Source organism: Staurois parvus, unplaced genomic scaffold, assembly GCF_062004578.1.
Source record: "Staurois parvus isolate SC_StPar_1 unplaced genomic scaffold, SC_StPar_1.0 ptg000132l, whole genome shotgun sequence".
NCBI lineage: Eukaryota > Metazoa > Chordata > Amphibia > Anura > Ranidae > Staurois > Staurois parvus.
This window is the reverse complement of record NW_028317928.1, coordinates 3,375,062-3,388,433: the sequence shown is the minus strand read 5'-3', so window position 1 is coordinate 3,388,433 and position 13,372 is coordinate 3,375,062. Positions and strand designations below refer to the sequence as shown.

At 46.3% G+C, this 13,372-nt stretch overlaps 1 protein-coding gene across 1 annotated transcript in view; it reads right to left on the bottom strand.

Annotated features, from left to right (window-relative positions):
* The window catches only part of LOC149466175 (uncharacterized), a 64,114-nt gene that overhangs the window by 17,057 nt on the left and 33,685 nt on the right, over positions 1 to 13,372 (bottom strand). The window contains exons 9-11 of the mRNA XM_089672710.1: positions 588 to 785; positions 409 to 508; positions 39 to 134 (exon numbers count right to left, since the gene is read on the bottom strand). Of these exons, the coding sequence (XP_089528836.1) occupies positions 39 to 134; positions 409 to 508; positions 588 to 785 (394 nt within the window). The remainder of the gene's footprint in view (positions 1 to 38; positions 135 to 408; positions 509 to 587; positions 786 to 13,372) is intronic.

Sequence of the window (13,372 nt, the reverse complement as noted above, 5' to 3'; positions counted from 1 at the left end):
TACAAGTGGATGTGTTTTCCATGATTAGTTCTGCTCACCTGTGCTGATCTCTATGGGGGTTTCCTCCTCTTTAATCCTCACACATCCTTCTTCCTCCTCCTCAGCTTTGATGTCTCTCTGAGTCTCTCTGGTGTCTGTGAATAAAGATGAGAGTGAAGCCCCCTGTACTGAGATGTATGAAAGACCCCAGAGAGTGTGTGGGGGGAGACTGGTCACATCTCAATGACATGATGTGAGGAGGAGAGCCGGAGTCTAATAGAGGCTGATGGCTCCTGACCCCCCCACTGGGCACATACTGTCCCCCCATTACTGTCTACTGACAGAGGAGGGGGGAGAAGAAGAGATTGTTGTAGTGACTGAACAAGGAGGATCTGGGACTCTTCTCTGGATTTAGTGTTTATTCCTCACCTGGGATGATCTCTGGAGGACCTTCCTCCTGCTTATGTGGGTCATTGCTCTCCCCAAAGATTTCTTCATCTTCAACTTTAACAACAATCAGCCCTTCAAACTAGATAACACACAACATACAGAATGTATAGAATAGGATGAAACTCAAGAATATCATGGTTATTGCGATGTTTAGCTACCTGATCCTCCTGAGGGATCTCCTGATGTTCCTGAGGGATCTCCTGATGTTCCTGAGCGATCTCCTGATGTTCCTGAGGGATCTCCTGATCCTCTTGAGGAATCTCCTGATGTTCCTGAGGGATCTCCTGATCTTCCTGAGTGGAGTCCCGGGAATACAGAGGACAGGCACATCTCTCTGGTGGGTTCCCATTACTGAATCCATCTGTAGGAAACACACACACTGACTGAATACTGTCTGGGCAGCAAAATGGCTACGGGGTTATCGGTTTAAATCCCAACCACGACACCACCTGCCTGGAATTTGCATGTTCTCCCTGTGCCTGCATGGGTTTCCTCTGGGTACTCCGGTTTCCTCCCACACTCCAAAGACATGCTGGTAGGTTAACTGGCTCTTGTCTAAATTGTCCCTAGTATGTGTATGTATGAATGTGAGTTAGGGACCTTAGATTGTACACCCCCTGAGGGTTAGGGACTGATGTGAATGTACAATATATATGTGAAGTGCTGCAACTGACGGTGCTATAGAAGTACCTGTAATAAATAAATAATATTTCAACAAAGACTTAGCGACACATTTCTGGTGGTAGTTCCCTTTAAATTTAGGTGGTTTTAACCACTTCAAGTCTGGACACTTTCACCCCCTTCCTGCCCAGGCAAATTTTCAGCTTTCAGCGCTATCACACTTTGAATGACAATTGCGCGGTCATGCAGATAAAACTTTATTTTGGTGATATTTATTCACCACTGGGATTTTATTTTTTTTTTGCTATATAAATGAAAAAGTCCAAACATTTTGAAAAAAAAAGTGTAAAGGCTGTAAATGCAATAATTTCTCCTTCTCTCTCGCTGCATTCCTGCAGTTATTGAGAAATACTGTGAGAGCTGTGATTGGTCACAGCTTGTCACATGGTAAAAAGGTTTTTGTGAATAGCCCTGTACTATGTGATCTCTGTGATCATTCACAGATTTCACAAGTAGTAAGCAATGATGTCAGGAAGTGACATCTTGCTTACTACTCTGCATGTGATCACTGATTGGCCAATCAGTGATCACATGATCGGGAACTCACACAGAGGTCCTGTACAGCGATCAGTGTTCCGCTGTATCCGGAGGACACAGGGAGCGTGCACAGGCAGGAAAGTGGGAGGACATTTATAAACGACCACCCTTCCCTGCACTGCTCCCGTCTAGCCGTTTATATACATGGGCCAGACGGGAAGTAGTTAAATCTCATCACTTTAAGAACGTGTTGTACTGGCAGCAACAGATTCTTTAAGACTTACCGTCGAATTCGCAGGGTAGGAAACTGGTGGTAATTAAAGTGGTTTTGTGTTTATACCGATAGGTACACCTACAGTAAGACCTCGCTGTAGGTACAGTAGATGCCTCCTAAACGCACACAGTATAAGAGAGATTTACTTTACCAGCAGCCGGTGACGTCACCGGCACCTGCGCGTTGCGCTCTCTGGATGGCATGCCATCAATTCAGAAAACCATGCTGTGGCTGTGACTCCTCACATGTGCGAGAGTGACATCATCGCGGCTTGGCCATTCAAACAACCGGAGCCCGTGAAACCTGAACGGAAGACCGGGTGAAGATGGAAGCCCTGTCAGCAGTGACAGCGCACCACTGGGGGTCCTGGTTTCCAGTATGTGCCCTAATACTCACCTGAGCCCCATCTCGATCCTCATCTGTCCCAGTACTCCCTTTCCTCATTGGCTGAGACAGCAGCAAAAGCCATTGGCTCCCACTGCTGTCAATTACAGCCAGTGAGGTGAGAGCAGGGGACTCAGGAGCGAGCACGCACCAGTGCCCCCATAGCAAATGGCTTGCTATTGGGGGCACTAACCAACGGAGAGGCTGCTCTGCTCTAAAGAAGCTGATTGGCTCCCATGCACAGCTGCACCGGATTTTGCACTCTCCAGTTTTAGTAAATCAACCCCCTTGTTTGTGCTGGGAAGTTGTCGTTAATACGTTTCCCGCACAGTGCTTCATTCAGCTGTTTACGGCACAGTGCTTCATTCAGCTGTCTGCTGGGAGATTCCCAGAGCCAAAGCTGACTGTAAGCAAAGCGGTCAGGGATACTGGCGATGTCATTACCCAAACATGACAATGCCCATATTTGGGAAAATTAATGGAGTGGGTGGAGCCTTACGAGGAACTGAAAGACTAGTTCCCCATCAGGTCCGCCTTACTTTTGATTTACAGCCAAAGGCAAGGGGTGGATTGGGAAGATGGCAGGCTGTATGGATCCACCCATGTCCATGCGCTGTCATGGAACAGCAATGTGGACCTGATGGAGGACTAGTCTCTCAGTTACTGGATAGGCTCCGCTCATCATACTGCAAACTTCCTCTTCCAAGCACCTGTCTTTGTGATGGGAGCAGTGGCCAGGGAGGAAGAGAGTGTCCAGTATGGTTACCCTGGCCTCTGTGCTTGTCTCTGCCAGCTACATGAATTGGGTGAAGGCACCATCAATTTGGGTGCGGCAGCCCAACCACATTTTAAAGGACGTCTGCGACAAACCTTATAAATTTGTCCTATGTCTTTCTATCAGAGGATGTGTGTATCTAGGTGGATCCTCAAAACAAGGAATGAAAGTCTCCTCTTACCTGGTGATGTGAGGGGCGACCAGTCCTCCATCATGACGTCCTTCTACGGATCTTCCTTAGCTTGTACTTGTAGAGTTCTGTAAATGTTAAACAATGTGACATCAGACCTGGACACAGTCCATCCAATCAGTAAACCTATGTGTATTCCTGGACTAAACCTGTTTTAGCATAGGTGTGGTAAAGGGAGACCGTGGTACCTTGGGTATACTCCACTACTGGTGTGGTACCTTGGGGAGACCGTGGTACCTTGGGTATACTCCACTACTGGTGTGGTACCTTGGGGAGACCGTGGTACCTTGGGTATACTCCACTGCTGGTGTGGTACCTTGGGGAGACCGTGGTACCTTGGGTATACTCCACTGCTGGTGTGGTACCCTGGGTATGGACCACTGCTGATGCGCTACCCTGGATATGGTCAACTGCTGATGCAGTACCCCGAGTATGGTCCACTGCTGATGCGGTACCCTGGGTATGGTCAACTGCTGATGCGGTACCCTGAGTATGGTCAACTGCTGATGCGGTACCCTGAGTATGGTCCACTGCTGAAGTGGCAGCCTGAGTATGGTCAACTGCTGATGTGGTACCCCGAGTATGGTCCACTGCTGATGTGGTACCCCGAGTATGGTCCACTGCTGATGCGGTACCCTGAATATGGTCAGCTGCTGATGTGGTACCTGAGTATGGACAACTGCTGATGCGGTACCCTGAGTATGGTCAACTGCTGATGTGGTTCCCTGAGTATGGACAACTGCTGATGTGGTTCCCTGAGTATGGACAACTGCTGATGTGGTTCCCTGAGTATGGACAACTGCTGATGTGGTACCCTGAGTATGGACAACTGCTGATGCGGTACCCTGAGTATAGTCCACTGCTGATGCGGTACCCTGAGTATAGTCCACTGCTGATGTGGTACCCTGAGTATGGTCCACTGCTGATGCGGTACCCTGAGTATGGTCCACTGCTGATGCGGTACCCTGAGTATGGTCCACTGCTGATGCGGTACCCTGAGTATGGACAACTGCTGATGCGGTACCCTGAGTATAGTCCACTGCTGATGCGGTACGCTGAGTATGGACAACTGCTGATGCGGTACCCTGAGTAAGCTCACACTTTATAAGCGGTTACAGCATATTTGTCATTTGGGATAACGGTTTGACATCAATAAATAAAAGCTGATCATTGTAAGCACCCCTGTCAGTGGTAAATGGTTTGTCTCATGTAACAGATACAAACCATTGCCTGTTCTGTTGAAAAAAACAACTGACTTACTGGCTGGATCACCAGATGAAAATAGAAGAAAAACATTTTGATCAGGGGGAGTGTTCAAGATGGCGACCGGAGCGGACGTCTGATCCTGAGCTCCGGCGCCCTAAAGTTAGAATCCGCTGCCATCCAGGCGACAGCGGGCTTTACACGGCCACCGGAGGCTCTGCGGACCCTGCCTGACATCTGAGGAGGGGTGCCGGGTGTTTTTGTCCCCCCTCTGGCCATTCGGAGCTCCGGACATTTTGCGGCCTAGCGCGGCGTGTGAAGCTGTGGTCTTTCCCGCTACCGCGGCCGGGACGCTGCCGTGGCCGGGACACTGACGCTCTGCCTCCCGGCCCCCTGCTATAAGGCCAGCTGCTGGGACAGCCTGTGTGGGTCCCCCTGGCTTCTGTGTCAGCCACGGGGACCACAGCAGGCCTACATATAATCCCATAGGGCCCACCAAAGCAGATGAGCAGCCCTTGATAGGGGTGGAGGCTTCAACCATCAGCCCCCTTGATTGAGAGGGTGAATCAGGGGCTCCTGTGGCCCCCCTTGCAGGCCTCCATTGTTGCTGACCGCCTGGCCTGATTGTCGCGGACCCTCGTGCCCCACCGGCTGCTGAGATCTTTGGGCCTACGCCCGCTCTACCTGGGTCTTCATCACCCTATGGCAGGTACCGCTACAATTACATCTGCAGTCTATATCTACCCCTCCCTTTCCAGTGCGATAATCTTTTTTACAATTTATTGGCTGCGGTGGGACGCATGATGTGCTCCGCAGCAATGGATCTTATGTGAAAGCAACCCCGTCGGGGGACATGCACACGTAATCGGGGATGATGACCCAGTAATCTCCCTGTGCCGTGCCACCGGAACATATATCTCGGCAATTGGGCTTCTACACCCTGGCATATAATTTTAACCGGTTAAAGGTGTTTGTGACCTACCTGGACTTCTCCTAAAAATGCATTGTACCCCTCGCACCAAACCAAAACACCGGGCCCAGCAGCAATCACCTCCGCATAGCCACACTAGCAAGCTAACATCACAGAGCTTACAGGGGATCCTGAGTCGGATGGCGATAGTCAGCAGCAGTTTCCATCGGGACTGACTGGCCCTCTTGAACAAAACTCTGAAGCCTTGCTATACAAATTTTGCGCCATAATGCGAGAGGAGATTACAGTTGCCTCTCGTAAGTTATCTTCTGATCTGGTAAGAGGCCTAAAGGAATTGGGCCATCGTGCCCATCAACTAGAGCAACGTATGGATCTGACGACTATGGTCTTGGAGGGCCATGAACAGGAGGTGGATGATCTGCATACTGAGCTGGACACTTTAAAAGATAAGTTGTAAGGCGCTGAGAATAGAGCTCGCAGAGATAATCTCCGCATCCGCGGATTTCCTGAGGTAATCACCGATCTACAGGGTACTGCTACCTCTCTCTTCCAGGAACTGGCTCCTGAGATCCCCTTGGAACGACTGGAGTTTGACCGTATCCATAGAGCTTTAGTTCCTAAACCCACGGAGGGCCCTCCCAGGGACATTATCATTAAATTCCACTTTTACCGCACTAAAGAGCGTCTTCTACAGGCGGCTCGGAATCGTCCGGCTTTCGAATTTCAGGTCACTCTATTCAGCTGTTTGCGGATTTGTCCCCAGTCACGATCGCCAAACGTCGTACCCTGGGACCCTACCTCCAGTTTTTACAATCAGCTGATATCAAGTACAGATGGGGCTTTCCTTTCAAGCTCTCTTTCTCCTTCCAAAGTCATCAGTTCCAAGCTTCTTCACCAGCGGATCTTCGCTGTCACTTTCAGGAACAGAAATTGGAGTTACCACACGCCCAGAACGAGGAGGCTACAGTTTCTACGTGCCCTCGAAGTTCCCAGTCTTTGCGTAAATCTCCTCTAAGTCAGAGTAGCTCTCAGGCTCTTCCATCTCTGCAGGCCCACCGTTTAAAGGAGGTTTCTGCGACTTGACATTCTGTGTCCCGTTGGGTTTTCACATTTGTTTTTTACTCTTTGAGATGCGGGCGACATTGCCCTTAGGTATTCCTATGCAGTTATGCCTTGTAGCACTTTCTCCACAGCGGCTAGTGCCTAAATAACCATGTTAGTTCTGTATAGATGCTTCTACTTATGTTATAGTTGATGGGCGGAACTAGCGGCAGACCTCAGGCCGCGGGTGTGACTCTGCTCACTCGGCGGTCCCGTAAGCGGTTTTACCCCTCCGGCTATTTTGGAGCATCTTCATTTTTGAAGTTCTAGTACTGAGTTTCTTATTGCCTTACTAGCCATCTATAGGTCAATTGTTCCTGGGTTTATTAGCTTAAGTTGTTTGTTTAGTATTTTCTTGCCTTAACTAAGTCGAGTAGTTTCGGTGGACTATGGTGTCCCCCTACCAGCTGGTTAGTGGTCTGGATTGGTGTCCTGCCCGCTATCCAGCCTTTTGTGGGTATTTCATCCACAGTGGATTATTAAGATGTCTGTGCTAATCTTACTGTTTCATATGAATATTGCTCGTATACCAGATGGTTTCTTGTTTTCTTCCTTCTTTCCTGTCTTTTTTTCTGTTTCTTGTCATGTGTGTTTTGTGTTTTTATAAATTTTTTTTCAGGGCTCTCGGGGATCGTGGCAGAGATGATCTTTTTCCCTTCCAATCGCCATGTCACTAAACTGGTTATCCTTGAATGTTCAGGGCATGAACTCTCCGCAAAAACGGGTAAAGATATTTAAGTTTCTCCGGGCTCGCCATGTCAACATTGCTTGTCTGCAGAAAACTCATTTTTCAAATACCTCTGCCCCTAAATATTTCGATGCACGCTACCCTCAGGTTTTTCAGTATACTGGCCCTACTAAACAAAGGGGAGTCCTTGTTGCTTTTCACAGCAAAACCCCATTTGTATGTGTAAAGCATATTGCTGACCCAAGCGGCAGGTATCTTTTATTACAGGGCACAATTCAGGGTATCGATGTTACAATACTGACCTATTATACTCCCAATGTCAACCCTGGACCCTTTCTATCACATATCTTCTCCCTCCTGGCTGTCCATCAACGGGGTACTCTTCTGCTGTCAGGAGATTCCAATTTAGTTTTAAATCCATCCCTAGATGAATACCCTGCAGAAAACTCTAATTATTCCACGTTGGCCAAATCCTTCAGCCGTACGTTAAGTACCCATGACCTGGTAGACCTGTGGCGTGAATTCCACCCCCAGGGAAAAGATTATACTTACTACTCTCACCCTCATCATTCTCATTCTAAAATTGACCATGCTTTTGTATTGCGTAAACATCTTCCTCCGTCTCTATCCTCACAGTTCCATGGTCCGATCATGACCCCATTTTGGTGGTTTGTCGCTCTCTCCTCTGTAAGCCATCCTACTCCTCTTGGATTGTGAATGACTCTCTACTTACACTGAAGGAGATTCAAGCGGAACTATTGCGTAAATCCCAAGAATATTTTCAGCTAAACTCGGGTTCTGTTTCTTCTTCAGTGACGTTGTGGGAAGCTTACAAGGCTGTTCTTAGGGGCCACATTATTCAGATAGCTTCGAGGCGGAAGAGGGATAGACAACATAAACAGCATCAGCTGGAATCAAAGCTAGCTTCCGCGTCAGCTCAATTCAAGCAGGTACCAACCCCATCGAACCGTAGGTTGTTAGATCCGGCTCGCCTGGAACTAGATCTCTGTTTGACTGATGAGGCTGAGCGCTCTTTGCGATGGACACGTCAGAAGTGGTATAGTAAAGCAAATAAACCAGATTCCATATTAGCACGTAGATTGCGCTCTTTCGCGCACCATCCTAAACCGATTTCTCTACCCACTCGTCAGAATGTTCTCACCAGTAACCCTGTAGCGGTATTGGAGGAGTTCCTGCATCGACTTGCCAGACTTTATGCGGATCCTACATGGGCTGATCCCCAATCTATCTCTGATTTTTTATCTCACTTGTCCTTACCTACTTTGACTTAGGCTCATAAGGACCTGATGGACCGTGATATTCAAGTATCGGAAGTTCTGCAATGGATTGCAGATCTGAAGATGGACAAACGCCCAGGTCCAGATTTTCCCTTGTGGGCTACTGTAGACTTGATGGACTCCCACCCGATACCACTCTTCTCTACCAATGTCTTCCTTCTACTCATTGACCCTCATCCCTTAGTCCGACGCTGACGCTAACGCTCCGTCTTTGGGACTCTATTAAATATTCAGCTGGCCTCATTTCTGCCCATTTACCGTTATTACGGTTGCTACACAACCCGTTATTTCCCCCAGGTCATGACAATCCTGGACAGTTTGCTTGGTGGCAAGCAAATGGCTTCCATGATATACATTCCATGCTCTCTCCCACTCGGATACTCGCCTTGTAAAACTCTGCGCTCTTCTTACAATATCCCATTGCGGGAACATTTTGGATACCTTCAACTCTGCCACTTTATCAGTACATTAATACAGACACATTCGAGACCCTACAGGTTGACCCCCTTTGAAGGTCAATGTAGGCATAGACCCCATGCCCTGGGCTTAATTTCTCTAGTCTACTCTTCCATTATTTCTCATAGAACTCCTCCAGTTCGTTCTTATCATCAGCATTGGCAGTCGGAACTCGGGGGCACTCTAGATCAGCAGGATTGGCGGATTATGACCCAACATTTATCCAAATGTTCTAGGAATGTTATCATTCTAGAAAACGCCTATAAGATTCTTTATAGATGGTATTACACGCCTGCTCGTCTGGCTCGTTTTATTCCCACATATTCCCCGACTTGCTTTCAGGGTTGTCAACAAACAGGTACCATGGTCCATATTTGGTGGACTTGCCCCAAGGTGTGCAGATTGTGGATCAGAGCTTACGCCCTTCTCCGCACTATGTTTCACACAGACATTAAGCGCAACCCGTATGAAGCGCTGTTATTTAAACCATTAGTGGGCCTACTTCATCCCGAACGGCAGCTGGCATCGCACTTATTCATGGCCACCAAGCTGATGATTGCGAGGGCTTGGAAGACTCCCCTCCTCAGCTTCGAGGCTGTCAAATACCGGATGAACTTTATAATGGTCAACGAAAAGTTGACAGCTATACTGTCAGACACCCATACAAAATTTTTACAGACATGGCGTCCTTGGCTTGATATAGCTCAACCGTTGAGATTCGACCAGTCCCTCTTGTCGATATAAACCTTATATACCAGTTTATTTTTTTTCTCTATTTCTTTTTTCTCTGCTGCAGTCCCCCTGGAGCCCCCCCCTTTTTTTTTTGTTTATTGTTGTTTGTCTTCTTTCTCTTTGCTTATTTCTTTCCTCTTGTCTAGTCTGTCTTCTTCAGGCTATTTGTGCTGATTGTGATTCCTGTTTTGAGCCCTGTACCAGCAACACTGCATCCATGTGCTGGACTCCTTAGAGAGCCGTGCGTGTTAAGTACCTCTCTGTATTCAGAGAGGTTCCTTCTTCTATTCTTTTCGCATTCTGTATGCAGATACAGTAACAATCTTTCCTTAGAGTTCATTATGTTATTGGTCTCTAAATGTCTATCATTTCTGAAATTTATTGTGTTTTCTTCCTATACAGCACGCAGTTTATTTTTATGTACGCAGTTTATTTTCATGCTTTCTCATCAGTACATATTCTGTATTATTCATCGAATCCTTTGTATGTTATATTCCTGCTGGTCATTGCATATGTTTTTGACTGATTCTCTGTTGTTTCCTATTCTATAATAAAATTCTTTGTAAAAGAAAATAGAAGAAAGCCTAAAAAAGAAAGCGAACGCAGCCTCCACATCTAAGAATTGGTAAGCCACAAGATAATAAATGTTAGCTTTTGGGTTTAGGACTGTCCCAGTCCCCGTACAGGTCGGAGGAGGCTGGCGTTGCCATTACTAGTGTCCCGATGGACTGAGCCGTCCCAATATACAGAATAATGACCTCTGTATATGCTGCAAAGCACCAGCCCCACCCAATGGGCACTAGGAGGCGTCCTACAGGTCACATGACCTGCTGCCTGCCGACAAAGTCACATGACCCTCACCTCACCCCCCCCCCCAATCCAGTCCACACACAGTGCTGGGACCCCCTCCTCTCATAATAATAAGATTATTATTATTACCTCCTCCTCACTGTGCTCACACTCTCCAGCGTCACATCCCACCAGGAAGGATGTGAAATCCACTGCAGCTCCTCCCATCCTCCTCCTCTGGACTACAACAAAATGGCTGCCCAACCTCCTACACTGAGGACCAATCATACATTTATAGCATGCAGATGAGTTCCCAGCCTCTCCAATAGCTCCCAGCCACAGCTAGAATATATAATATCCTAAATCGGTCCTAGGATGATGTCCTGTGTGGTCCCCGGGGAACCACCGACTACCAATCACTACTACACAGAGCATTACATAGGGGGAACTACAAGTCCCAGCATTCCAATAGCAGATATAGGACTACAAGTCCCAGCCTTCCAATGGCAGATATAGGACTACAAGTCCCAGCCTTCCAATAGCAGACATAGGACTACAAGTCCCAGCCTTCTAATGGCAGATATAGGACTACAAGTCCCAGCCTTCCAATATCAGATATAGAACTGCAAGTCCCAGCAATCCAATAGCAAATATAGGACTACAAGTACCAGCCTTCCAATAGCAAACATAGAACTGCAAGTCTCAGCAATCCAATAGCAAATATAGGACTACAAGTCCCAGCCTTCCAATGGCAGACATAGGACTACAAGTCCCAGCATTCCAATAGCAGATATAGGACTACAAGTCCCAGCAATTCATAGCAGATATAGAACTACAAGTCCTAACAATCTAATAGCAGATCTAGAACTACAAGTCCCAGCAATCCAATAGCAGATATAGAATTACAAGTCCCAGCATACTTATAGCAGATATAGAACTACAAGTCCCAGCAATCCAATAGCAGATATAGAACTACAAGTCCCAGCAATCCAATAGCAGATATAGAACTACAAGTCCCAGCAATCCAATATAAGCTATAGAACTACAGGTCACAGCAAGCCAATAGTAGATATAGAACTACAAGTCCCAGCAATCCAATATCAGATATAGAACTACAAGTCCCAGCCTTCCAATAGTAGACATAGAACTACAAGTCCCAGCCTTCCAAAATCAGATATAGAACTACAAGTCCCAGTCTTCCAATACTAGACATAGAACTACAAGTCCCAGTATGCCAATATGATATAGAACTACAAGTCCTAGCCTTCCAATATCAGATATAGAACTACAAGTCCCAGCCTTCCAATATCAGATATATAACTACAAGTCCCAGCCTTCCAATATCAGATATATAACTACAAGTCCCAGCCTCCCAATATCAGATATAGAACTACAAGTCCCAGCCTTCCAATATCAGATACAGAACTACAAGTCCCAGCATGCGAATATCAGATATAGAACTACAAGTCCCAGCGAGCCAATATGATATAGAACTACAAGTCCTAGTCTTCCAATATCAGATATAGAACTACAAGTCCCAGCCTTCCAATATCAGATATATAACTACAAGTCCCAGCAATCCAATAGCAGATATATAACTACATGTCCCACACTCCCAATATCAGATATAGAACTACAAGTCCCAGCAATCAAATAGCAGCACACAGTGAATATAGAACTACAGGTCACCCAATAGCAGATACAGAACTACAAGTCCCAGCATACCTATAGCAGATATAGAGTTACAAGTCCCTGCAATTCAATATGATAAAGAACTACAAGTCCAAGCCTTCCAATATCAGATATATAACTACAAGTCCCCGCAATCCAATATCAGATATAGAACTACAAGTCCCATCCTTCCAAAATCAGATACAGAACTACAAGTCCCAGCATGCCAATATCAGATATAGAACTACAAGTGCCAGCAAGCCAATATGATATAGAACTACAAGTCCTAGCCTTCCAATATCAGATATAGAACTACAAGTCCCAGCCTTCCAATATCAGATATATAACTACAAGTCCTAGCAATCCAATAGCAGATATATAACTACATGTCCCACACTCCCAATATCAGATATAGAACTACAAGTCCCATCATTCCAAAATCAGCATACAGAAGGTATAAAGCTATAAACCCTGGCTTCCAACAGCAGCACACATCGGATATAGAACTACAGAAGTCCCAGCAATCTAATAGCAGCACACAGTGAATATAGAACTACAGGTCTCAGTGATCTGAATGCAGCACGCAACAGATACAGAACTACAAGTCCCAGGACTCTAATAGCAGCAGGTATAGAATAGAACAAGTCCAAGACCAAGTGCCTGTGCATTGTTGGAGTGTTCTGGGGGCAGTGTTCATGAGGATGCTGTACTGAGAAAAGCTAATTCTGTAACTCTGCACAGAGGAAGATTACACTGTTCAACAGGTAAAAAGTTTTGGGCATAAAATTAGCTAATCTTACATAATTTTGGGGTGCTGAAAACAAAAATGACCCTAAAAAATGTTGATTGGCTCTAGTTTCCATGATATATTCACCCATCTAATGACGTAAGCCATTCAAAATTATGATGCAACTTCAGCTGCATATTGCGCAATTGATACTGGTGACCAATAGAAAATTGCATGTATACTGAGATGATGCAATATTAGCCTTTAATTGCATCACTTCACTGCATAAAAGCTGCAGTATCTGTAGCTGATTGTAGTTCGACAGCGTCTTTACATTTCGTTTTATGCTTATATAGGCTACTCAGTAATGCCTCGAACTTGTGTGAATAAAGCAGATAATTTCTGCTATATCTGCGGTGAAATAACTTTTATCTCACAAAAAAGGAGGATAACAGGAATGATTAAGAAAGCCTACAACTTGTATTTTGGCTGCAAGATAGGAGACCAGGACAAGAGCTGGGCACCACATATATGCTGCAATTCTTGTGGGACGGCACTGGAGCAAT